Below are 27,941 nucleotides of genomic sequence, written 5' to 3'. Positions count from 1 at the left end.
CAGCTGCCCATGCAGTTTCAACACATACCACAGTTCATCAAGAATAGTGACTGGCGTATTGTGACGAACCAGTTGCTCGGCCACCATTGACCAGACGTTTTCAGTTGGTGAGAGATCTGGAGAATGTGCTGGCCAGGGCAGCAGTCTAACATTTTCTGCATCCAGAAAGGCCCGCACAGGACCTGCAACATGCGGTAGTGCATTACACTGCTGAAATGTAGGGTTTCGCAGGGATCGAATGAAGGGTAGAGCCACGGGTCGTAACACATCTGAAATGTAACGTACACTGTTCAAGCTGCCGTCAGTGCGAGCAAGAGGTGACCGAGACGTGTAACCAATGGCACCCCATACCATCACGCCGGGTGATACGCCAGTATGGCGATGATGAATACACGCTTCCAATGTGCGTTCACCGCTATGTCGCCAAACACGGATGCGACCATCATGATGCTGTAAACAGAACCTGGACTCATCCGAAAAAGTGACGTTTTGCCATTCGTGCACCCAGGTTCGTCGTTGAGTACACTATCTCAGGCGCTTCTGTCTGTGATGCAGCGTCAAGGGTAATCGCAGCCATGGTCTCCGAGCTGATAGTCCATGCTGCTGCAAACGTCGTCGAACTGTTCGTGCAGATGGTTGTTGTCCTGCAAACGTCCCCATCTGTTGACTCAGGGATCGAGACGTGGCTGCACGATCCGTTACAGCCATGCGGATAAGATGCCTGTCATCTCGACTGCTAGTGATACGAGGCCGTTGGGATCCAGCACGGCGATCCATATTACCCTCCTGAACCCACCGATTCTATATTCTGCTAACACTCATTGGATCTCGACCAACGCGAGCAGCAATGTCGCGATACGATAAACCGCAATCGCGATAGGCTACAGTCCGACCTTTATCAAAGTCTGAAACGTGATGGTACGCATTTCTCATCCTTACACGAGGCATCACAAGAACGGTTCATCCGGCAACATCGGTTAACTGCTGCTTTTGTATGAGAAATCGGCTGGAAACTTTCCTCATGTCAGCACGTTGTAGGTTCAAAAATGTTCAAATGTGTGTGAAATCTTATGGGACTTAACTGCTAAGGTCATCAGTCCCTAAGCTTGCACACTACTTAACCTCAATTATCCTAAGGACACACACACACACCCATGCCCGAGGGAGGACTCGAACCTCCGCCGGGACCAGCAGCACAGTCCATGACTGCAGCGCCCCAGACCGCTCGGCTAATCCCGCGCGGCGCGTTGTAGGTGTCGCCACCGGCGCCAACCTTGTGTGAATGCTCTGAAAAGCTAATCATTTGCATATCACAGTATCTCCTTCCTGTCGGTTAAATTTTGCATCTGTAGCACGTCATCTTCGTGGTGTGGCAATTTTAATGGCCAGTAGTGTATAAATAGTCTTAATCATTCAATTAAAAAGTAGTTAAAAACAAACAACTTATGATCTAAACTTTATTTATAATGTGTGATTACATTTATCAACACAAACTGCCATGCTGTTCATGTATCTATCTTGTGTAACTAATTATGCTGACTTTAATCAAATATCTGATACAATCGCCTCTCATTGGTTAATTTAGCACGTAAACAACATTACTCAGTGTGTCTTTATGAGAACTTTTATGTGGGAGGTCGATCTTTCTTAAGGTTAAATTATTACAACTGTTGTTAAAGATATTGTGAACAACAGTTACAGATACCTTCCTGACTGAATAATCAAATAATTAATATATCATTTGCATTGCCAGTCTGTATATCAGCTGAATCGTCTCACTCTGTTCTTGAAGTTGGTATGTCGCACTCTGCTGTAATTTCAATGGTTCAGGCAACATGTACAAACCTGTCTATCCTTTATGCGAAATCCAACTGCTCTCATGATGTCACGTCGAGGCTAGCGGGAGTTTGGCAGGACCGTGTGTGCCGCTGCTACCTGGCCCTGCCTCCATGTCTTCTCACAAGGAAAGGTCACAGATGTTTACAGCATTCGACCCCCCACATATTGGCTGCTAATGGCAACACGATGGGCACAGCATGGGTCTACGGAGCGTTGTTGAACTGCTTGGTCGAAAAGTAACTCAGAACATTGCTACAGTGCTTGTGGTGTTAATACAAAGCAGAACAATTGTATCTACAACAACAGTTGCCGAATTTGACACTTCGTCAGAAAGGAACTCGAGGATTTTCGCAGTGAGGAAGAAGTGGCAGATGGAAAATCAGCGTTTCTGTAAGATGAATCAGTGGAATGTGTGGCGTCGTATACGCTCGACTGTGTGGACGACGCTCATGTGGAACACGATGATGACGGTTCGTGCTTAACAAGTGAAAGTGATACTGAAACAGGGGTCGAGCCATGTAGTTCATCATCCCTGTCGGACAGGAAGCCACAAATCCTGTCACCAGTGAATCGTAGTAGGACAATCGTTATCCAACGAGTTGTTTGTAAACACAATTACATATATCGAAAATCATCCGCAGCGTAGTAAAAAACGAATTACGAACAAGTTTCGAAGAAGTCCTCAGCCTTACAACCGTGTATTCCATAAGATTAACTACAGATATTAAAGGGAGGACAAGACGCAATTGTTCCAAAAACTTGTGTTTGCTCCTTTCGAGGGTGCTCGATACAATTTACAGGATTTGCATGATAATGACCCCCTACGCAATGCACATCAGATTGCACGCCACATAGATTACCGTAAGCAGTGGATGGCTGCATAACTTCAAACATTGCTACAGAACTGGAAGACGGAAGATAACAAAATTTTAAACAAAGCGTCAACTTGACGATGCAAGCAGAATAAGGAATAGGCCCGAAAATTTGTAGATGAAATAAACAAACTTATTGTTTCCAATTCCGACCAATCGGGTTAGAAGAGGAAATGCATACCAAAGGAATCCTGGAAATTAGAGGAGCTTAGGGAGTTGTATGAAGATCAACTAACATCAATGCATTCGCATACAGTTATGCCGGCTGTTAATCTGATGGTAAATTGGCTGGAAAGTTATTTATTGTACATCGAGAAACTGGAGGTGCTCTGCCCCCTACGATCCTTTCTCGCGTGCGTGATCTTGCAAGGGCAGTATGGAATATTTACTTTACAGCAATCAAGAGTGGAAAATGAGAGTAAGAGAATAACAAGTACGGTATGAACACTGCTTCTGGCCAATAGTTGCTCAAAATAACTTGATTGTTCCACATTCCTGGTCTGCGTATAAAATTCGTACTCCTTTAGAGCTAACTATTCCTCCTAAAATATCCCTCACATTGCAATTCATACCACCTGGTGCTACTGGACAAATTCAGCCTCTGGATGTTCGTTTTTTTTCGTGCCTATGAAACATATTATCGCACTATCTGCAGTTACGCCTTAAAGGATAGCCAGTTTCACGATAATCTCCACGACAGACTGTTTCGCACTCGGCTGTATGCCATCGTATAGCTGATCGACCTGCACGGTTGGAAACTCCCAAGGAGTTCGCCTTCGCTCTTGACGGTGCGAAACTTTGCGATCACTGTGGCGCGCCGTTTTTAATTCGGCGTTCATGGTGCAAGTTAATGGTGTTTTGAATATTTCTCGATTGTCGACGATGTCCATTTTGAGAAGTGTAATACATACATCCCATAGAAGGTTGATCTCTGCACCTCCCGGACACTCATTTTCTGTCGCACTCCTGTGCACATCATAAGTCATTGGCAGTGAATATTTTTCTTGTCATGATTGCTACAACAACACTTTCAAGTGATCTTTATGAAAGATCAAACTTGCGACCTGGTACGCAAAGGGTTCCTTGTCAGTCTTCTGTGAAAAGTCAGAGCAGCGCACAACCGATGGGCCACGGTACGGAACTCACACAATCTGCCATGCTCAACCAAAACCTATCCAATTTTGACCTCTTCACTGCTTGTCAAGTTACAGAGTACATTTCTCATGGCCATACAGGCCCACCGCCTAACATAATGGTATCGGGTGCCATTACGTACACAAAACGATCACATCTACTATACTGTATACGCGCCATAAGCAAAATTGCGTTATTTGTTATCCTTGCTAGTTTTACAGTCTTCATGACCAGAGGTATATGTTCGAAATCATGAGTTAAAAGGTATCCGAGCCGACCGATCGCGGGAAGCTGAAGTAAGGTGGGCAATTAAACTAATACCAAATCATCTTATATGCGTTACCGCAGCTGCGTTGTGAACCAGTGCCGAACGTACTTCTTGACGTCCTTGTACGAGGTGAATCCCCTGCCTTTCAAAGCCTTCTTTAGCTCACCAAGAACCGCATAAACGCATGGAGGCAGGTCCTGGCAGTATGAAAGGTGACTGAGGACCTCCCATTTGAGAGTCTGCAAGAGCTCCTTGACTATGTTTATTGTATGGGCCCTTGCAGTGTCGTAGAGCAGAATGACGCACAGGTGAGATGCTCTGTTCGTCTCGACTTGATCGCTTTACGAAGCGTCGTTGGTCAAAGTTAGTGAGTATCGCTGTAAATTCAACATTGTCCCATGCTGCAGGAAGTCTAGAAGCAGAATGAGCATAAACTTTTGCGCACTTCTGTCGACGGCCTTGAATTTTTAGGATGATGGCGACCCTAAACGCTTGCACTGGGGACTTTATACACTACTGGCCATTAAAATTGCTGCACCACGAAGATGACGTGCTACAGACGCGAAATTTAACCGAAAGGAAGAAGATGCTGTGATATGCAAATGAGTAGCTTTTCAGAGCATTCACACAAGGTTGGTGCCGGTGGCGACACCTACAACGTGCTGACATGCGGAAAGTTTCCAACCGATTTCTCATACACAAACAACAGTTCATCGGCGTTGCCTGGTGAAACGTAGTTGTGATGTCTCGTGTAAGGAGGAGAAATGCGTACCAACACGTTTCTGACTTTGATAAAGGTCGGATTGTAGCCTATCGCGATTGCGGTTTATCGTATCGCGACAGCCACGTCTCGATCCCTGAGTCAACAGATGGGGACGTTTGCAAGACAACAACCATCTGCACGAACAGTTCGACGACGTTTGCAGAAGCATGGACTATCAGCTCAGAGACCATGGCTGCGGTTACCCTTGACGCTGCATCACAGACAGGGGCCCCTGCGATGGTGTACTCAACGACGAACCTGGGTGCACGAATGGCAAAACGTCATTTTTTCGGATGAATCCAGGTTCTGTTTACAGCATCATGATGGTCGCATCCGTGTTTGGCGACATCGCGGTGAACGCACATTGCAAGCGTATATTCGTCATCGCCATACTGGCGTATCACCCGGCGTGATGGTATGGGGTGCCATTGGTTACACGTCTTGGTCACCTCTTGTTCGCATTGACGGCACTTTGAACAGTGGACGTTACATTTCAGATGTGCTACGACCCGTGGCTCTACCCTTCATTCGATCTCTGCGAAACCCTACATTTCAGCAGGATAATGCACGACCGCATGTTGCAGGTCCTGTACGGGCCTTTCTGGATACAGAAAATGTTCGACTGCTGCCCTGGCCAGCACATTCTCCAGATCTCTCACCAACTGAAAACGTCTGGTCAATGGTGGCCGAGCAACTGATTCGTCACGATGCGCCAGTCACTACTTTTGATGAACTGTGGTATCGTGTTGAAGCCGCATGGGCAGCTGTACCTGTAGACGCTATCCAAGCTCTGTTTGACTCAATGCCCAGGTGTATCAAGACCGTTATTACGGCCAGAGGTGGTTGTTCTAGGTACTGATTTCTCAGGATCTATGCACCCAAATCTCGTGAAAATGTAATCACATGTCAGTTCTAGTATAATATATTTGTCCAATGAATACCTGTTTATCATCTGCATTTCTTCTTGGTGTAGCAATTTTAACTGTGCAGTAGTGTAGTATTGACTTGTGTTCGAAGTGATGACAGCACGGCTCTTCGCCAGCGACAACTCGTGACAGTAACTGATTCCCTTCCTCGGCATAGCGTTGCAAATGTTCAAGAGAGAGTCCCATATGACTTCCTGTGCTAGTTGAAGACTGTGAGATACTCATTAAGCTCACACTTCCATTTCCCCGCAATCTGATCTTTGTGGCTATGGCTGCTACCGTAACTCTCCGGTCTTGACTAGTGAGGACATGTGCCTGCTCTCGGCAATGCGGTGTGGTTTTCCAGACCGTGCTTCATCGACCAACCACATTTGTCCTTCCCTGAATTGCTTGTGTCACGCTTTGACTCTTACAACAGACACGCGGTGCTCTCCGCACACTTTTGCCATTCTTAGATGAATTTTAGTTCCCAAGTACTCCTATCGCTGTCAGGAAACGCACCGCACCGCTCCGCTCTTCTTTTGAAACCTCAGTTTCACTGTTTTCAGTACGACTGAGAGCAGACACGCGCGTACTCGCTCTGTCGTCACGTGTCCCTTTAGCACCTAATTTGGGACCTCAGCGCTCTTATAGCGAGCACACCTTTTTCCTCAAGCAATGGCCTTACGATCCTTCAGGCGGTTTTCATTTTACAGCATGCGGCTCGTTTCTTCAATTCACCTTATAAACGTTTCAGCATAACTTAGAGCTGACAAAAGCCGAACGACCCTACTCACGTTACTAAAGAACCACTTACTTATAACTGCCACAGAAATGCAGACCAAAAACGGCCGCCAGTAATGTTTTTCGCGCTCGTTATCGGATGCCATTTCTCTAAACACATACGCGATTATCATTGTAAATAATGCCGCCATTGTAGGAACTATTTGTCATACAGTATACGTGCGTGTTGTTTTTCGATCTTTAACTGTATCCATGCCCTCTGGCAAGGTCCAACTTGATCAGTCAGCTAAGTGGTGGTTAACGAGCCGTTCACTATTGGAATGTTCTTGGAATCAGTGTTGGAGACACCTGGGATTTACTAAATGAAATTGTTTATGGTAGGAGAACAAGCATCTGTGCAATTCTGACACGAGCAAGACGAAACTGATATGGTAAATTTGTGTCCTTACAAAATACGTTGAATTAGTGGTAGATGTCTTCTATGTAGGGCCCATTTGAGTCCACAGATCTTTGATCAGTTCCTTCTACATTCCTGCGTGTCACTTTTCGTGAGGCTGTGCAAGACCACCACCGATTTTTGTTCCCAGCAATGTGCAAGAGCATATCGGAAGTAAACTGCTCGCTCTGCGACTTGTTGCAGCGTAAGGACGCTGCGTAAGTTCGAAAACAAGCGCACCAACACGCAACGACTAATAGTTCGTTTTAAATACAGCGATTCGTGCTTTTTTAGACTACATAAATGCTTTCCCCTCCCTTACAACAGGCGTAGATAATCGCACATTAAACTAGACTGCTATTGCCACACTCTACAAACTATTTTAATTAATTAATTACATACTTTTTTACAAAAAGAATGTCGAGTGCACTACAAGGTGAACTGGAGGACGAGACAGTATTTGAGAAGCTTTTTTAGAGCAGTGCTACAAAGAGAAGGGAACTACAGAAAATTAAAAGTATAATTCTGCGGGTCCATATGTCGATTCCGAGTCGAGTCTTAATTACCACACCTTAGTTTACTAATCCCAGTTGCCCATTATTTTATGTAGTGTAGGTATTGGTTCTTCTGCGACAAACAATTTCATTTTCTAAATCCCAGGTTTCTCCAACGGACAATATTTACTGTCTACAGGCTGGTTTTTTTATCGTTTTGACAGACCCGACTGGGGGCTCTTGGTGTATCATTGTAATTAATGACGCAGATCGTCCGGGGAAAGAGAATCACAACACGTCACTACGAATTCAGGTATTAGCGCATTGTCGCCTGTCTAGAAATTAGATGTCATATAAATGAAATAATGACAGATAGTATACGACGCATGTCAGCGAAAATGTAATTTCACTCAAATCTCTCGGAAAACAGTACACATGTCGAGGAAGCTTTTATGCACTGCTGGCCGCAGTGAGATGAAAGGTCGTCAACTACCGGCATTTAGTGATGACGTTTAACGATTATAGCGATTAACTTAATTACAATATATTCAGTAATACCCGAATAACCATGCTATACTTCTAACTATACGTACACAAAAATGTAAACTGTCATTTGGGCACATTACTCGCCAAATAATTAATACTGCCTCGATACTAATGTTTGGCATCTGTACAAACTGCTACAGTTACACACACACACACACACACACACACACACACACACACACACACATCGTATTCAATAAACCACATACAAAAGAATGAATCACATAATCAGAACCCGTTGTGATATGGAATGAGTCAAGGAAGTATTTGTAAAAGCATGTATTTACCTAAGCAATATTTTTAACCCTGAGCAAAATGAAATTGCAAACCCATGACGAAATCACGCACAAAATTTATGTTATTAATAGTGATAAACGACTTCAGTCCCATCCTAATAAAACGTCATTACAGTCATGGAACCGATATTTTGATACGCCCTATGCAGTCGCAGTAGAGCCTTCTTTTCGCCAAGTTATCAACTCCAGGCTTCTGAATAGTAATTGGTTGCGTGTGTGTATATGTGTGTGTGTGTGTGTGTGTGTGTGTGTGTGTGTGTGTGTGTGTGTGCGTGTATTGTGTTCAAAGGCATGCGCGTGTGTATTTATGGTACTTAAAATATCATTTTTTATGCTTACAGGTGTTCATGGAACCACTTAAGAAGATACAAGTTGAGGGATTTGCTATGTTTGCTGAACCTGAGCTCCTGTTTGGGAATTTAGACGAGCTATGCTGTGTAAGTACTTGGAAATATATAGTTTTTATTGAAGATTGTATCATGCTGTCGTCATAAATATAGATAAACAAGAACAGCCAAGGATCGACGACCTACTTTTGTAGATGTATTCCACTGTGTACCAAGAATGTGCAACCTTTTAATACGCAAATGCGTCAGTGCTTACATAATCTGTCTTACCCTTTCAGTGGACAGGTTCGTCTATCCCACTTGTCGTTGCTTTAAATTTGGATTTCTGTCCTCTTCCTTCAATAAAGCGGCAATCTGGTTCCCTATCATTCAACTGTGATCGGATCTGCTGAGTCACAAGGAGGAAAGTAGCGATGAACTTCAGTCCAACGGAATCGAATCACTAAGACTTTCCATCCTTAAAAAACACAAAGTCTGTCGCAAAAGTAAATAAAAAGTGAGAAATTAAGTAGGAACCAATATGGTGAAGTGGGAAGAGGAGGTCTTCCGCGAAGCTAATCCATTTTAACTGCTTGGCTTCTGAGCGTCAAAAGAGTTTTAACACTGATCGATTTTCCAAGTTTTTCCACTGCTACCAGAAAGGAAATCGGTAAACAACTAATAAAAGCAGACGAAACGTAAAAAAGAAGCTATATTATGATAAGATTTAAATAGGGATATCGGGTTCATTGCAAGATATCACTGTATAACGCATCAGCGTTTCAACAAATTGCAGAAGAAATTCAGTCAATTGCTCGCACTGCACTGATACACTTCTCACCACTAAACTCCGCCTTGCAGTATATTTGTAAAAGTCAGCAGTAAATAAAGTCAAAGGCTGTCTCAAGCACTTAATACATATACAAGTAATTTTCAAGCGTTTGTGTAAAATATTCCAACTCATTGACGATCTACTTGTGGATGTCCAGTCGGGTTGATGGTTCGATTGCCTACGTACTGTTTGGAAGATTGACCTAGTCTTCATCGTTAGAAACTGCGAGAGGTGGTGATAGGTAAGATCCCTGTTTATGTTTAACGAAAGTTCGAGGCATCACTGGCACCCCGATATAAGCATATCGGGGTTCGACTCCCGTTGCCGACTACACCCTGTTATAGTATTCCTGCACACGAACTCGGTGTCTCGTGAAACGAGAAACGTATTGTGGTTTTAGACTGTGAGATATCCGATAAAACTAAGACAAATGAGTGCCAGATACCACAAACCTTCCCTAACTTGAAACTTACTTATACAGGGTGTCCCAGGAGGAATGGTCAACAGTCAAGGATATGACAGGAACGATCATTCGAAGCAAAAATGTCTAGTAAAAATGAACTCTAAAATGGGTACCTTAAGAGTTATGAACATTTATTCATCTTCGATATTGTGGAATAAATCTCTTCCACTGCAAGCTCCTTGCTGATTGATTAAATTTTTATTTTGCTTCTGGGAAAAGAGTTGCTTGGGTGGTCAAGATAAATGGGACATGAGGATCTGGTATCAATGGGCATGAGGGCAGCACACAGCCCTCCCGGCCGTTGTCGACTTTCACATCTTTGCTTGTCATTCAAATAGCTCCTCAAATGGACTCACGAGACTTAGTGCACCCAGTTCCAGTCATCCCACCATGGAAAAATCCCTGACAGTACCGCGAACTGAATCCGGGTCCTCGACATGAGAGTCAGACGGGCTTTCTAGTCGGCTACAGAGGCGGACAAACTACAGAAGCAAAAGAAACGTAACAAAAAATGTAATTTAGAAATGAAATATGCTTAAATGAATGTTGGGTTGAAAATCACAGTATTTTACTAGGGGAGGTGATATTCCCTTGCTTACTGCCAGTTTTGAGTTGATAGGCCCTTATACACTACTGAACGAAAACATTATGACCACCTGCTTAAAAGCGTGTTGGTCCACTTCTGGAACGCAATTCAGCAGTGATTCTGCGTGCCACGGATTCGACAATTTCCAGAAGTTTGTGGCACCGGATGCCTACGCACAGGTAACACACTTCCCCCAATTTACTGGCGGTTGGTTTGCAGGCCCGAATCTGGCGCACGATGGCGTTCCTGTTGGGTTTCATAGTAATTAGATAACCCGAATTTGATGGCCAAGACATCAACGTGAGTTAACTATCATGCTCCTCAAACGATTGCAGCACGATTCTGGCCTTCTGACACCGACAGTTACCCTGCTGGAAGAGGCCATCGCTGTTGAGAAGACATCAATCTTAAGGGATTATAGGTGGTCTCTACTAATGCCCACGTGGTCTACGGGTATCATGGTGCCTTCGACTACTACCATAGGTCCCATGGAAACACAGATGACTGTCCCCCATAATATAACACTGCTCCCGCCGGCCTGTGTCCCTGACGCACTGTATGTTTCGAGCAGCCGTTCGCCTATCTGGACACGACCATCAACCAGGTTTAACAATTAAAGGGATTCATCCTACCAGGCGACACGATTCCATCGAGCCGCGAGTCGCTCTCGATGATCCTGTGCCCAATGTAATCATAACTGACTATACTGTTCGGTCAAGAATGGAACACTTAGGATCCTCTGCTGCGAAACACCATATTCAACACTTTTCGTTGAACAGTGTGCTCCAAAACATTTGTGCTTGCGCCAGCACTGTTCTCTGTCGCCAGATTTACGACAGATCTCAGCCTATCTTATTTTAGAGAGCGGGCAACCCTCCGATCCCTATATTCTGTGATGAGGTAAGGACGTCCAACTTCTTGTCGCCTACTCGTGGTTTCAGTATTCTTCAACCACTTTTCGTATATGCTCGCGACAGTAGCACGCAAACAGCCGACCATCTTTGCCGATTCCGAGATGCTCGCTCCCAGGCACTGGGCTACGACAATCTGGCTTTTCTCAAAATCGGTTAAATCGGTGGGTTTCCCCTTTTGTGCCACACCGGCGCTAGAATCATTCGTCTGTGCTCCGATCACACACTTCTCTTAATGCGTCAACTTACCTCAGCGCCACCACGCAGTATACAACCTCGCAGTGGGCAGTAGTCATAACGTTTTGGTTCATCAGTGTAAGTGACCTTCAGTTTAAAGTGTAACCAGAATCAAGTTTGCAACTTGACTTTTTTAACGTGCACAGACCATTGCCAGAGACGAAAGATGAGATAATTGACAAAAAATCCCATGGCCGACAGAGAATTCAAGCCCGAACCATTGAATTTGTAGTCTGATTCTGTATCATTCAGTCACTGACAAGGGGAGGCCGCCAATTGTGAAATTCAGATTCGATTCATACTGCGCATAGTAAAAGCTCATGGCCAGAGGTGTAATGTGGCAAAGCACCAAGATGCACTTCTCAGCCGTTGTCGAGAAAATCGACAGTTAAAAGAAACCGTTGCGGTGAAATACTCTCTACGTTTAACAGTTTTCTACAGCGTCGTGGCGCAAGGGTAAGCGCTCGGGTTCGTAATCCGAAGGCCGCCGGATCGAATCTCGCGCCATGCAATTTTTTTATTATTAGTTTTTTGTAATTCATATATATATATATAAACTATTGATGAATTGCTTATGCATGTTGGTGAAGGCGGATCGCTCTCCAATTGTACCGCCTCCATTTTTCCGTTTTTTTAACAGGGTGTACCAAAGCTCTCCCGTCCGCACTGATTTTCGACGATGTTATAAGTTGCGCTAGGGACCGCATCTACCTTCTTTCGAAGTTAGCAGGCAACTACGCTGTTATGCGGCGGCTCGTTTCGGCTCATTCAACATCTGTCCTTCAAGTGTAACGAGCGAGTAACGGAGTTTATATTTCATACCTGCCACAGCGAATTTGTGTTCGTGGGGTCTCTATTCGAATTCGAACGTTTGACTTACGCTATAAGTATTCGTTTCGGAATATCGTTTCTACGTCTTCCGTTAACTATACGTGATTAACATTATGAAGACAATTAATAACATTTGTGAAATACAACTTTGTTTGCGGAAAAGATAATGATGTTCGAAGTCGCCAGTTTTTCCACGACAAACGACTTTCAACAACTTATTATATGCATAATTGTTGCAACTGATTGCCGGGAATTATATATATATATATATATATATATGTGTGTGTGTGTGTGTGTGTGTGTGTGTGTGTGTGTGTATACACATTTGAATTACAAAAAACAAATACTAAAAAAAAAAAAAAAGTTGCATGGTGCGAGATTCTATCCGGCGACCTTCGGATTTCAAACCCGAGCGCTTACCACTGCGCCACGACGCTGTGGAAAATTATTACTCGTAGAGAGTATTTCACCGCAAAGGTTTCTTTTAACTGTCGATTTTCTCGACAACGGCTGAGAAGTGCATCTTGCTACTTTGCCACATTACACCTCTGGCCATGAGCTTTTATTATGCGCAGTATGAATCGAATCTGAATTTTACAATTGGCGGCCTCCCCTTGTGAGCCACATCCAGGCAAAGATAAAGACTAAGTACGTTTTCAATACAAATAATGTATGTAGTTTGCTCATTACATTTTACAATCACAGTTACAAATTAAGCCTTCGTAGGCTCATTCCTCGTTCAGGTAATCAAAGAGCGATCTGTTGCTGACAAGAGGTGACTCGCACTGTTCCTCCACTGCGGCCGTCACATATCTTCGCTATCTCAGAAAACTTCCTGTCCGCAACTATCGCTGCATAAGCAGTGGATAAAATCCTAAGAAAAGACCATTCTCTACAATATCATGAGCCACAAATATCAACGTCCTCTGTAGTCAAATTCGGTTGAATGCAGATATTTGTTCTTATGTTCGAGTTCATCATAAACAATGATTCAGTTTAATCTCGGATCGTGTTGGCTTTACCACAGCATCTTCTCGCGATGTGATCGCTTAACATAGTTCCCAGTACAAAGATCTTCAGGTACGTTTGAAATTCAGGTAGTCCGATTCCAGTGAGCGCCAAATACACGCAGCTCAGTTCTGCCTATATGGGTTTAACTCAGCCTTGACACCTTACATTTCTAGAACAGTGGTGAGATCCTGCAACCACTATTCTTATGTGTTGTTAACAAGAGTCTGGAATCTACCAAGCGATTCGGTCTTGTGACTCGGCGTCTGAAAAGTAAGAAACGCTTGAGAAAGTTTGTTCCCTCTGTTTTCAGTTCAGTTTCTCGTAGGAGTGTTCCTTCAAAAATAATAATTTGTTACTTCTGTTTCAGGTAACGTACGCATTCTGTAAGGAGTTCATAAGCTTGATGTTGGAAAACGTTGGACCTAATGGTGACCTGCCTGTTACCGACGTCTTGGTCAAGTTATTTCAAAAGGTTTGAATATTTCTATTATTTTTCAACTGCACCTGTGGTTTTTTTTTTTTTTTGCTTAAATTAAGTGTATTTATGCTATTCCGCAATTAGGTACCGTTACTAAATAATAAAATTCTGTTCTTACTTTGGTTGTTTAAAAGAAAGATACGAAGTTTCTCAATTATCACTGTCTTTTCAGGACAACAGTTGCATATTTTGTTTGACTGACAAACATCCAAACTACTCACATAAATATCGTGGCAGTACAAGCTTAAGATGCTGCTTCTAGTTACTATCAGCTTGCACAAAGGCAAAAAAAGGAAAGGGAAAGAAGAATAGAAGCAGCAGAGAAATCAACACGAAGCTCTGAAAACCTTTCATTTGGAAGTCAACTCCTTCAATGATATTAAAACTACGGTTTCGTAATGTTCCTCCATAACACCCTTCGCGGTTAATATTATTGGTTTCTGAAAGGTTCAAAATGTACAAACCTGACTCCCCTATACACAGCGTGACAAAAAAGTGAAGTACGCAATAGGGGAGGAGGAGACGAAATGAAACTTCAAGGGTTGAGAGACAATGTGATTCTATTCCAGTGATTACAAAATCCAGTCAAATTTACAAAGAATTTGGCAGTATGAGCACATTTATCAGTATGATATGCCCCCACTCAGGCCTGGATTCGGTGTGGGAACTAGCTGGCCCAAAACTATTATAACAAGTCCTTGATATCCTGAATTTTGGGAAAAATCTTTGAATTTTGGTGGCCGCGAGAGCACCTCACCATCATGCAGACCGTTCGTATGGACACGTGTCATGTGCGGACGGGCGTCGTCCTGATGAAAACTAGCGTCACGATGCTGCAGGATGAGGGGTAAAGCATGAGGACGCATTATGCCCATGACGTACTGTTTTGCCATCACAGCTCCCTAGGTCACTACACAAAATCATACCCGATAGCTTCCCACACCATGACGTCAGCAGTAACAACCCTGTGCCTTTCCAAAGCATTTGAAGAATGAGACTTCCCGCCAGACTGCCGCTATACTTGCCAACGATGGTTATCCGGGGTGGGGTACTGCAGAACCACGAATCATTGCTGAACACAGTGCAAAGGCACTCATTAGTAGTCCATGTTTTCCTGTCATGGGACCACTCCAAACGCAGACGTTTGTGTTGTGATGTTCCCGGGAGCCTATGCATGGGGCGGTAATTCCCTAGTCCGGCTGCTGTCGGTCGCTGCAATGGTGTTGCAGGGAATCCATTACTTGTTCTAGGATGGCAGACGCTGATGTGAAGAGGCTGCGATGTGCTTTGTACACAAAGTGGCAATCCTCCCTTGTGGTGGTCACTTGTGGTCGACCGGAACCTTGACGACGAGTATGACTCCCCTCTTGTTCCCATGCAGTAAAACACTGGGCTACTACCACATCCGAATGCCCCACAAATCTGGACATTGCATGATTTGATCAGCAGGTCACGTGGAGACCCACAACGAAACTCATTTGAAGCCTGGTATGTGCACATAATGCCGTCTCACACGAGTACACAGCATCTCCGTATCCTTCATTGTGATCACTCAACATCCGACACTGTTCACGCCCCGTATACACCGTACCAAGCTAGGTAACAACAATAAACATGAATCACACTAATACACTCTGGTGGCTTTCTACATGTCACTATGAATTGGAACTCTAATCATTTACATATGCGCCGATAGTATGTACGTATACGAAATTTCACTGACACACAACCATGTCTTTTAGGTCATTCAGTATTCTGTCAGGAGAGTACAATTATTGAATATTATTATTTCATTAACATTAAATTTTGCGCTCATGGAAAAGCTGTGAATTATGCTCTGACTGAAACCATAACACGCTTAACGGTGTAAAATCGTTAACGTATTGCAAAGATAACTTTGACCCTGCTTTCGGATTTGAACTTGATACTGGTCGTTGTTTGCTGGCGACGACAGGTATTTCAAAACATCTACATCACTGTGGCTCTAATTAGAACACCAGAGAACTGTCGCAATCATGGACAGGAAAGGGAATACAAGCAGCACATCGTTCTAAAGGTGCTTATATTCACGAGACCTATCGATTCCAAGTTAGCAGTGGGTCATCTGCACATGAGGCATCCATCAGTGTTTTCCGGAGACTCTGGTCAGTACCCAACGAAATGGCTGAAAGTATTCGACCGAGACGCCAGATGCAACAGGTGGAACCACGTGATGTGCTTGGCAAAACTATAGTTTTACTAGGAAGGAACAGGCCAGCTAGATTCGAGAATAACGAAGAGAAGCCCAATAGCATAGCTTGCCCACTTAGCAGAAGAATAATTGAAGAAAATTGTTGTAGAAGAGGTGTGTCGATCTTTGGCATCAACCTCCACCAGCATTCCAATTCCCTGTGATGAATGGGTTCAGCCAATTAGGACCTACGCCACCATCCTGAAACAACATCTCAGCATACGACCAATGTATGTACAACTGACTCCATCGCCAAATATATCGTCACACAGATATATGGAGGATGGAGAGCAACATATTCATCTGGTTTTGCTGTGGACACCCTGGACAATTTGTGCGCTATGCTGCAGAGAAAGAAGACAAATATTCTACTACTAATGCGCTGAAAGACGTCAACTGCAGACGATTATCGTCGAGCTGTGGGGCAAAGCCCATCGCCGTACCCTGGACGTTGTTGGTGCCCAAGACATCATAGCGGTTTATCGTCACCGTGTAAACATACAATCCGCTCGCCTAGCCACCGAATTCAGAAAATTAAGCGAGGCACCCATCTATGGAGGTGAGACCGCCACAGATGGAAATCCCACATGAACACAGTTACTAAGACGACAGAAAACCTCATCACTGGCTGGGCGCTAGTCGACTGAAGGGCTTCTTTTGCTGTAATGTCGAATGCTTATCGGCGCCAGCTAAATAAGATTACGTTCTGTGATACGAAAGCGACAGTGCTGAACGTAAGTATCGGTAACAGATCACAGCAATTCGAATTTGTCGCTTCAACAAAATGTAGTCATTATGATAATCTCAAATGGGACTTCTTGAAAGCATCGCAAGCAGTCATAGACTTAGGAAAGTCAGAGCTCCAGATTGGCCGAAACTGTTCCAACAAGCACACATAGCAAAGATCGCCTTCATAAATGGAAGAAAAGGAAGATTAGAGTTCAATATCTCGTGGACAACGACGTCATTAGTGACGAAGTACAAACTCACATTAGGGAAGGATGGGGAAGGAAATCGTACATGTGGTTTCAAAGTCATGAAATTTGGCTTAAGCGATTTAGTGAAATCACAGAGAACCTGAATCTGGGTGGCCAGTAATGGATTTGAACCGTCGTCCTCCTGAATGTTATCAACGACATCAGTTCCAGTCGTCAGTTGAAACGTTCATTTAAACTGTGAAGCATTTGTTGATTGCAAAATAAGGTACTCAGACTCACAAAGGAAACTACGTGCCAGCCACAATCATAAACATTTTATATGGCCAAGGACAACACTGGATCAATAGCTGTCACGAGCAATCACAGCTTATCCCTAAAGGTACATGTGTAGGGACAGCCAAACTAGTCCATAAAGACCAGCTTCTGTTCAGAAGCACCAGAGGAGACCATAGCATTCGTTTGAGTATTACTTTAGTACTAAAAGTAGCTTATTTTGATTAACTAGTGCCGCATCTCGCGGTCGTGTGGTAGCGTTCTCGCTTCCCACGCCCGGGTTCCCGGGTTCGATTCCCGGCGAGGTCAGGGATTTTCTCTGCCTCGTGATGGCTGGGTGTTGGGGTGTTGTGTGTTGTCCTTAGGTTAGTTAGGTTTAAGTAGTTCTAAGTTCTAGGGGACTGATGACCATAGATGTTAAGTCCCATAGTGCTCAGAGCCATTTGATTAACTAGTGAGTTTTGTAGATTAATTTTTAAATTTCTTGCATTTTTGTGTATTTGGTAGATACAGTCCCATGTTTTAATAACCGTCTTTAGTAAGGATATGGACTGTGACTGCTACATTCGGATGCAGGCTGAGATTGTCACCCTTCACTCAGAGCACCAGGCAGTGCTTACTTCAGTCACGCAGCTTGAGGTTGTTGCCAATGGGAATCACAGTGGGAGGCAGGATGTGCGGATCCAAGGGACGTCCAGCACGTTAAATTTGTCCCCCAATGGATCTCTTACTGTTTCAGGCCCAGTCACTTCCTGCACTGATAGTGATCCCTCACCTGTGGTCGAATAGGAGGTCGTTACAAGATGTGGCAGGCAAAAGAGATTTTCTTGGGGCCCAATCGAAATACCTCACCAGTTTTTGGGACAAACAGTTTCAGGCACTATCTGTAGCTGATAAAGATCCTGAGGCAGATGCAGACATTCGCTCTGTTCACAATAAGCCTCTCCGCCTGCAAGACCTGGGCATTCACAGAAGGTGGGATTACCGGTAGTTGGGAGCTCCAATGTTAGGCATGTAATGTGGTCCCTTAGGGATACAGCTGCCAAGCAGGGAAAGAAGTCCAGTGTGCACTCTGTGTGCTTACTGGGAGGGGGGTTGGGTCATCCCAGATGTGGAACTTTTCCTCCAGATGCCGTGAAGGGCACAAGTTGCAACCAACTACAGGTGGTGGTTCTGTCGGTACTAGTGAAGTGTGTCACTTTGCAATGGAAGAGAGTCTCTCTGGTTTCTGGCGGCTATCTGAAGTGTTAGACTTCCAGTCTCGCTTGCGAGGTGAATGCAGATCCTGTCATTTGTAGCATCGTCGATAGGACCGACTGCTTACTTTAATGCAGAGCAGAGTGGAGGGTCTGAATCAGAAGCTCAGACAGTTCTGCGGTTGTGTAGGCTGCACATTCCTCGACGTGGGCCACATAACGATGGGGTTTTGGGTTCCCATTACTAGATTATGGGCCCATTACACTCAGGAGGTGGCTAAAATGGTAGTTCAGGCTACGTGGATTATACTGGTCGGTTTTTTAGATTAGAGGGTCTTTGGGAGATACAAAAAAGTCTTCAGCCTCAAAGGGCGTAGGTTAAACACAGAATGAGGGTAGACCTAGGAATAATCGGTGTTATAGTCGTAAACTGTTGTAACAATGATGGGAAAGAACCGCACCTCCAAGATCTAATAGAAAGCACTGAAGCTCAAATCGTTGTAGGTACGGAAAGCTGGCTAAAGTCTGAGGTAAGTTCAACCGAAATTCTTACAAAGAACCTAAAGATGTTCAGAAAGGATAGATTAAATAAAGTTCGTCGTGGAGTGTTTGTTGCTGTTAGAAGTAGTGTATCTTTTAGTGAAATCTAAGTAGATACTTCATGTCAGTTAGTATGGCTAGAGGTCATAACTGACAACCAGAATAAATTAATAATTGGTTCCTTCACCAACCCTCCCATTCAGATGTTACAGTTACTGAAAGGTTCAAAGAAAACTTGAGTCTCATTTCAGTTAGGTACCCCATCCACACTTCAATCAACTCTCGATACGTTGACGAAAATACTTGTTTGACGTAGGTGGTAAGCATAAAAAATCGTCCGAAATTGTAATAAATGCGTTCTCCAAAAATTATTTTAAGTAATTATTTCAGGAGCTTACTCAAAGTGTAAATGGTCGCGAAAACATACGTGTCTTCTCACCAACAAATAATACTGAACAATAGGAGGCATTATGACAGATACAGGGTTTAGTGATCGCAATATCGTTCAAGCGAGACTTAATACCGTAACATCTAAATCCACCAAACATACACGCAGAATGTTTATACTTCAAAAACAAGAAAAAAAATTTACTTGACGCCTACGCAAGAGGCAGTATCCACTCTTTTCAAACTAACTATGTAAGCACAGACCAGATGCGGCTTGAATTCAAAGAAACAGTATTGACGGCAGTTGAGAAAATTATTTTAAATAAAACCCTTTTCGAGGTTATACTGCAAACGGAAAATCGGATAAAATAAATCTTGGGGACGTTTTTACATGCTAATGTTAGAAATAGTATTTTCGTCTGTTTATACAAAATATATAACGTCATATGTAAAACTTGGTGAAGCTATTGCATAGGCTACACTGGCAGGAACTTTCATAATAGATACACTGAACACGTTAACTGTTACACACATAACCAGTTCACGAAATCAGTAATAGCAACACATGTAAAACACACTTGACACTGATTAACTGGATACTCCTCCACTTCTAGAGATCACATACATTGGATTTAATACAGGAGTTAGAAATTTATGTACCCCACAAAAAGCAAAGGGGGAAAATTCTCAATGACACACGTTTGTTTCTCCTACACATAATAACTGTAGCAAATTCCCTAAACATGCTGATTTCTTCATAGACTCTGCTCAATATATACAACAAAACAGAATATAAAGCATAATCGATCATTTAAAAGTGAGTAATGGTGCAACAAATTTATAATTGACAACGTTAAGCAAGTAATGAAATCCGCAGAAAATGTAACACCTGTGTGTTCAAAGTCTTTGTGAAACCATACTTTCATAATATTTCTGTAACATATTTTTATTTCAGAAACGTGCGGTGTGAGTTATGGCTTGTGCGTGGATGGTATTCTGCGTAATGGAGGAGACATAGCAACTGAAAGTAAACGGTCAAAAATATTATATCTAACATTAGCATAGAAAAAAACACCACAAGATATATTTTGTCCGATTTTCCGACTGCAATATATCCTCAAAACGACGACCACAGTGCAAGAGATGCAGACAAATAAACATGCCAATATGACGCAAAATACTTATTTAGACAAATGCACATGACAATTACAATTGCCGTGCGGTTCTAGGCGCCTCAGTCTGGAACCGCGCGACCGCTACGGTCGCAGGTTCGAATCCTGCCTCGGGCATGGATGTGTGTGATGTCCTTAGATTAGTTAGGTTTAAGTAGTTCTAAGTTCTAGGGGACTGATGACCTCAGCTGTTAAGTCCCATAGTGCTCAGAGCCATTTGAACCATTTTGAACAATTACAATTAATCCTCAAAAATCGTTGTGTTAAAAGGATATAAAAAAACACGTAACTGATGCAGTGTTTCATTGCTTACGTCATGAATAACACACGTGTAGGCTTCGCAAAACATGAGTTATAATGAATGAAATAATAAAACTGTAATCGTAGAACACTGCGTTTTTTTTTGTTTTTTTTTTGTTCATGAAGCGCAGAATTTTAAAATTTCAGAACATTAACACAAATTGCCAATCTCTAGACCACTTTTAAATCCTATAAAGATCAGACTGAACATTTGTGCTGCTTTTTCAAGACAGTACTTCATCATACGAAGAGCGTCCAATAAGTAATGAAACAATTTTTTTTCTCGCCCAACTTCGGTTAAAAATATGCGGAAGTTGTTGTGCGACTTCGTGGGATATCCCCGCTTCAGCTCCTTTAGTTCCATGAAGTTGCGATAGGTGACGTCGCTATACGTTGCCTTCAAAATGGCGTCTGTAACGGAAGTGCGTTCCAGGCAGAGGACTGTCATTGAGTTTCTTTTGGCGGAAAACGAGAGCATCGCAGTTATTCGTAGGCGCTTGCAGAACGTCGACGAGGATTTGTCAGTGAACAAAACCACGGTGAGCCGTTGGACGAGGCGTCTGCCATCATCGCAGCAAGGTCGCGCCAACCCGTCCGATCTCCCGGATGCCGGCCAGCCGCACACTGCTGTAACTGTTGCAATGTTGAAACGTGCGGACTTCAGCGTGTTCGTAGCCATAAAAATGCCTTCTCCATAACAACGCAAGGCACCAGAGAGAAGCTCACAAAACTTCATTGGACTGTTCTCCCTCATCTAACCTACAGTCAACGTGAAGTACGTATCATCCTCATACTTCCAACATGAGCTAACCAGTCTGCTACTTATTCCAGTATTTGCGCGTGGCTGCCTGTTCCGGGCACATAGGCCGATCCTACAGCAAGAAATTTGACGTTGCATACTAATTACACCGATGGCCAAACTAAAACATGAAATAGGAATTTTCGTTTGAAAATCATCTATATTGTCTGCTGACTTTTCGTTGGGTATCAAAAAGTCATCCTGTGTATAGAGGAGTAGCAACGCATCTCCGTTTGTCTTTAAGCGTTTATTTTGTTCTGACAGCATGTCATCTGCGAAGTTGTCGTGAAGAAAACTGCTTATTTTTGAAACACCTTTTCGTGAATAGTGGTTATGTATGGTACTGTACTTACGTTTTCCGTCAAGTTTTTCATTTTTAGTATGTTTTCTATTGCTATTGTATAACCTGTTTTCCAAACTTTTTTGTGTACTTCACTGTCACCTGTCTTCCCACATATTTTATACAAAACAGTATTTGAGGAAACACTTATGTTGACGTAGTCATAGAGAGAGAGAGGAATTGTGTAATTTTCGTCACTCACTTGTTCATCGTTTTGTTTCTGTTCGCTGTGATGCCAGTTTTAAATGGTTGGTGAAAACTATTGCGGTGCGTCTGCTGGAGAGATCTTGTGTGATGTGTTTGTTTGGTAGACGAACAGACACATGAATAAAACAACTACACAGTGACGTAAACACAGTCTAGCCTGTCTACCGCGGCCATTGTAGCTCGTAGCATCGGCGCACACCAAGTAGTCGCTCAGAATACAAATCTATATAATCACACGAAAGAAAACTCTAACCCAGAAATCATAAATCACCCGAGGAAAAACAATGAAGTTGATACGATAGAAAATCTTAAATTTAACCTATTTGCGTCCCTATCAATCCAGCAGTGTTCACATAACACACTGTAGTTCTGTGGATGGAGCCTACCAACCCTGCTGAATTCAAACAACTTAATGGAAAAATGGGAAAAGAAAACAAGCAATAGCGTCGTTTAAAAGGTGACAGGCACTAGCAGCATTCTTTCATAAAAGTTGAGCGGTTACATGGTAAGATTTTGAATGCTACGTACAATCATGACGTGCGCTAGTAGATCTTCTCACCTTGAACACGTACATGTAAGTATAGTTCGCTAGAGCAGGCCGGAGTGGCCTAGCGGTTCTAGGCGCTACAGTCTGGAACCGCGCAACCGCTACGGTCGTAGGTTCGAATCCTACCTCGGGCATGGATGTGTGTGATGTCCTTAGGTTAGTTAGATTTAAGTAGTTCTAAGATCTAGGGGACTGATGACCTCAGCAGTTAAGTCCCATAGTGCTCAGACCCATTTGAACCAACAGTTCGCTAGAATCAGCTTGTCATCACACGTATACCTCACTACCAGACACTGAAGAGTTTAACTCTCTGAAGAGTGATTGTGTATTTTTTCTTGCATTTATATGAAATTCCTTTGTGTAAAACTTTCGTAATTCCTAAGTAAGGTTTCGCCGAGTGTGCTGACGTTAATCTCATGTATGAGGAGGCAATAAGCTGTTGTCGAGATTCTAAAGGTTGTTATACAAAGGACAGTCTCCAGCCAAGAAGTGACATGCTTCAAGGGCTTCGCGACAATATACTGAAACAGGGGTGCTGTGACCGCCTCGACGTGAACTTGTTTGGTCTCGTAGTATATAGACCTTTCGGTGTGACTTTCCGTGTCAGAGGCTGTGGGAGTCAAATATAACACCAGAAAACGATCCATAGTCTAGACATCAAACTCCTCCCATCGCAGCATTGCAGTATTCAAGCTGCAGAATGCGCAAGTCTTGTCAGATGATGACTTCCCACCGACCAGTTTTATCTCCTGTGAGTTAACAATGCATGTTTTGTTTATCGACGAGTATTATTTCAGTATCAGCAACGGCCACGTATAAGACTTTCAAGTTAAAACAAATCTAGTGAGACACCAAAAATAATTGTGGCAAACGTATGGACTTGCGTTGTACAGAACTATCGTGTTGTGCGTTACAATCTAGCTGACACGCTCAGTATAGAATATCATCCTATCTTTCTACATTAAATTTTACCAGAATCGTAGTAGAGTGGCTGGCTGGTAATTAATCGGTAATTATTCTTCTCATATGGTCAAGTCACCGAACATATCGTCGTTCATTATACTCAGTAAATAAGTAATACTGGACTGGAACGGACAGGCTGGTTCCTTGGCCGCAAAGATATCCGCACTTACAGAGTATGAATTTATTTTTATGCAGTTGAGAGCACATTGTGTAAGGACTGGTTGCTGTCTTTGTTGAAGCTTCTTTATTCGTCAAACTCTTGGCTCTTTTGAACGCTTTCTTCATTCATGAGTACTTATAGCAGTTACATTCACAGTTGTAAAATACAACATATAACATCAAAAGGACGTTCTAGCAACAGTCTAACGTAGGTCGCTGAAACTGCAAACTGTCCTATGTCGTCGGAATAGGGAGCATGTCATTTCAGACTTAAAGAATCGTTGAGGACTAATGCACAGAAATAAGACTGGCACTTTGTAACGTGCGCGTGGGGCACACAATACTCATTAAAGCCTGTACTATGGTAAGTGAGCGGGGTTCACCCTATGAGACAGGATTTTCATATAGATATCGACCGCGTGTACCTGAATGGTGGCAAATCAGACTTCCACCCACTCTGTAATAACAATGATCCGTCAAGTAAGTTCAAAATGCAACTACACGTTAGGATGGACCAAAAGCAACACGGAAGATGCTACCAATTTAATAATAATACGGTCGCCAGCCTAATTAGGCATTAACTGAGTTTCTTCCCTGTACAAGTTGGTGTATATTCATGCAAAACAACAAGTAGTAACACTGCATAATATAGTAAAATTTTAGAACCAGAAAATCTATTGAACTGATAGTTTCACGTTCTGTCCTGATATTGAAAAACCATGAATATATAACACTACACTATAATGTATACTACAAAACTTCGTACTGTCTATTGATCTGATTACAATCGGGCATAGGTTACCCTAGCAATAGCACTTTCGTGACACACACAAAATGTCAATTTTGATAAAGATAAAACACTGATAAATTTTGACTTATATATTGACTTTAACTTTTGCTGGTCAAACCAATGTGGAACACTTCAGAATTCAAATGAATAAAAGGGGGAGGGGGGGGGGGGAACCCTGAAACTGTTATGATCACTATATTAAAAAAATTGATTACTGAAATTATCATGCGTTCAAGATTTCCAGTATATGAGTTACTACACGTTTTATCTTATTTGCTTCTCATTTAATTACCTTTATATCTGTTTCTAAATAATTAAACTTCATTACTGTATCAATATTAAAGTTATCTTTCAACTTCGTTAGACCTTCGTTATCCATTTACTGGTTCATTAACAAAACAGTTCTTTAAACACATTCTAACATAACTAGGTCTGCAAGTAATTATTATTAACACAAAATTTAATTTTTCATTTCGGGACACAGTTGTGAGGATAATTAAATGAGGGGAAAGTTCTGGTAAACTTTAGGTTATTATTGAACAGTTCACTCTATGGTCCATACGAATACAGTACTAAAAGGTTCAACCTGCTTTAATCGATGCGGCGGTTGGCGGCGGCGAGATGGCGAGGCACAGAGCACACATACAACCACAGCTATGGCTCTTGACGTATCGGCACTTTAATTCTTCTTAGCGTCGCAATACTTTTCCGTTTAGTGCCTATGGAATTTTGCCATGCTGTGTGGGCGTTGGAACAGTATACCCGAGGCTCAGTGAAACTACGTCTTCCAGGAGAGCCTCCTCGCTCCAGAAGGTGTTGCTCAGACCAATGTCAAACTCGAACTACTACTGCTGAGCCCGTTGTGCCGTACAACGCCCGCGTGCATTTTCCCGCGCTCCCCTGCCATCCACCTTTTACCGCTCCCTTACAGACAGGGTATTCACCCGAGGTTTTGCATTCCACATATCCTAACACATTGCCTACGTATGGACCAGACGCACAATTACAATTTTAAACATCTTACAACAGTTTCAACATTTGTTACAATATTGCTTGACATTTGACATAAACATTAATTTTCACATTGAAACTCGTTTACAGTTTTCGTAACACAATGGCATGAAACAAAAAAGAAATGAAAGCAGAACATCAATTACACTAGTTTATCGAAAAATCAGATGGAAAAAAAATAACTTATATGTACAATAGTACTGCGTCGTTGTTGTTGTTGTTGTTACAACTTGACTTCCTCATAAATAAATTTTACGTAATGCGCGTGAAAAGACGATAAGACCCGATATCGTCTGACAACACCATCGGCATCGACACGCTGGAATCAGTGGAATCAGTTACAATCGTGAGGTATCTAGGAACACATGCTGAATAGCCACAGAAGTCTGTCTGTGGGAAAGACAGAGGGCGTGGGCCCCTTGTATTGTACTGTATTATATGGAACTGGGGACTTAGAAACGACGGAGAGGCTTCGTCCCCGCCGTAGCCTCAGCGGTACACAATTCCACAACAATCTACAACAGTCCACTCACCCCTCCGCTGCCCCACACCGAACATGGTGTTAGTGTGCAGTACGCCCCCAAGTGAACCCCCCGGGAACGTTCACACCAGAGGAGTGTAACCCCAGTGTTTGCGTGGTAGGGTAATGATGGTGTACGCGTACGTGGAGAAAGTGTTTGCGCAGCAGTCGCCGACATAGTGTAACTGAGGCGAAATAAGGGGAAACGGCCCGCATTCACCGAGGCAGATGGAAAACCGCCCAAAAACCATCCACAGACTGGCCGGCACATCGTATCTCGACACTAATCCGCTGGGCGGATACGTGCCAGGGACCGGCGCGCCTTCCCGCCCGGAAAGCAGTGCGTTACAGCGCGCGGCAAACCGGGCGGGCACATGGGCCCCTTCCTTAGCTTGCATTTATCTCGAATCTCTCGCCCAATGCAAAGTCCCAAGCGATTGGAAAAAAGAGCAGGAGACTTCTACATACAAGAAGGGTAAGAGAATGAACCCACAGAATTACAGATGAATATCCTTAACATAGGTTTGCTGCAGAATTCTTCAGTCCTTGAGGCGGAAGAGGTTCCTTTCCATAAATCAATACGGTTTTAGAAAGCATGGCTCGTGCGAAATTCAGCTTGCTCTTTACTCAAATGATATCCTGCGAACTATGGATAAAGAGCAATAGGCAAATCCATATTCCTAGATTTTCGGAAAGAGTTTGACATGGTGCCTCACCGCAAACTGTTAACGAAGATACGAGCTTACGTAATAGGTTCCTGGGTATGTGAGTATGGAAACAGCAAGAATACGGCGCTGCGGTCAGTAACGCCTATATAAGATAAGAAGTGTCTGGCGCAGTTGTTAGATCGGTTACTGCTGCTACAATGGCAGCTTATCAAGATTTAAGTGAGTTTGAATTTGGTGTTATAGTCGGTGCACAAGCGATGGAACACAGAATCTCCGAGGTAGCGACGAAGTGGGGACTTTCCCGTACGACCATTTCACGAATATACCGTGAATATCAGATAAAACATCAAATCTCCGATATCGCTGCGGCTGGGAAAAGATCCAGCAAGATCGGCACCAACGACGACTGAAGAGAATCGTTCAGCGTGACAGAAGTGCAACCCTTCCGCAAACTGCTGCAAATTTGAAAGCTGGGCCATCATCAAGGGTCAACGTGCGAACTCTTCAACGGAACATTAGCGATATTGGCTTTCCGAGCCGAAGGCCCTCTCGTGTACCCTTGACGGCTGCAAGACACAAAGTTCTACGCCCCACCTGGGCCCGTCAGCACCGACATTGAATTGTTGATGACTGGAAACATGTTGCCTGGTCGTAAAATTCTCGTTTCAAATTGTATCGAGGGGATTTATGTGTACGGGTATGAAGACAACCTCATGAATCTATGCACCTTGGATGTCAGCAGGGGACTGTGCAAGCTGGTGGAGGCTCTGTAATGGTGTGGGGCATGTGCAGTTAGAGTATGGGACCCCTGATACTTCTAGATATGACTCTGATTGGTGACACGTAAGTAAGCATCCGGCCTGATCACCTGCATCCATTCATGTCCATTGTGCATCCGAAGAGCTTGGACAACTCCAGCAGGAAAATGG

The 27,941-nt window shown here is 43.3% G+C and overlaps 1 protein-coding gene across 1 annotated transcript in view; it reads left to right on the top strand.

The window, feature by feature from the left end:
* Positions 1 to 27,941, top strand: part of LOC126470699 (pleckstrin homology domain-containing family G member 7-like) — a 489,741-nt gene that overhangs the window by 328,173 nt on the left and 133,627 nt on the right. Inside the window, exons 8-9 of the mRNA XM_050098699.1 lie at positions 8,639 to 8,734; positions 13,862 to 13,966. Coding sequence (XP_049954656.1) covers positions 8,639 to 8,734; positions 13,862 to 13,966 — 201 coding nt within the window. The remainder of the gene's footprint in view (positions 1 to 8,638; positions 8,735 to 13,861; positions 13,967 to 27,941) is intronic.

This window comes from Schistocerca serialis, chromosome 3, assembly GCF_023864345.2.
Source record: "Schistocerca serialis cubense isolate TAMUIC-IGC-003099 chromosome 3, iqSchSeri2.2, whole genome shotgun sequence".
Taxonomy (NCBI): domain Eukaryota; kingdom Metazoa; phylum Arthropoda; class Insecta; order Orthoptera; family Acrididae; genus Schistocerca; species Schistocerca serialis.
This window is presented reverse-complemented; position numbering and strand designations above follow the sequence as displayed.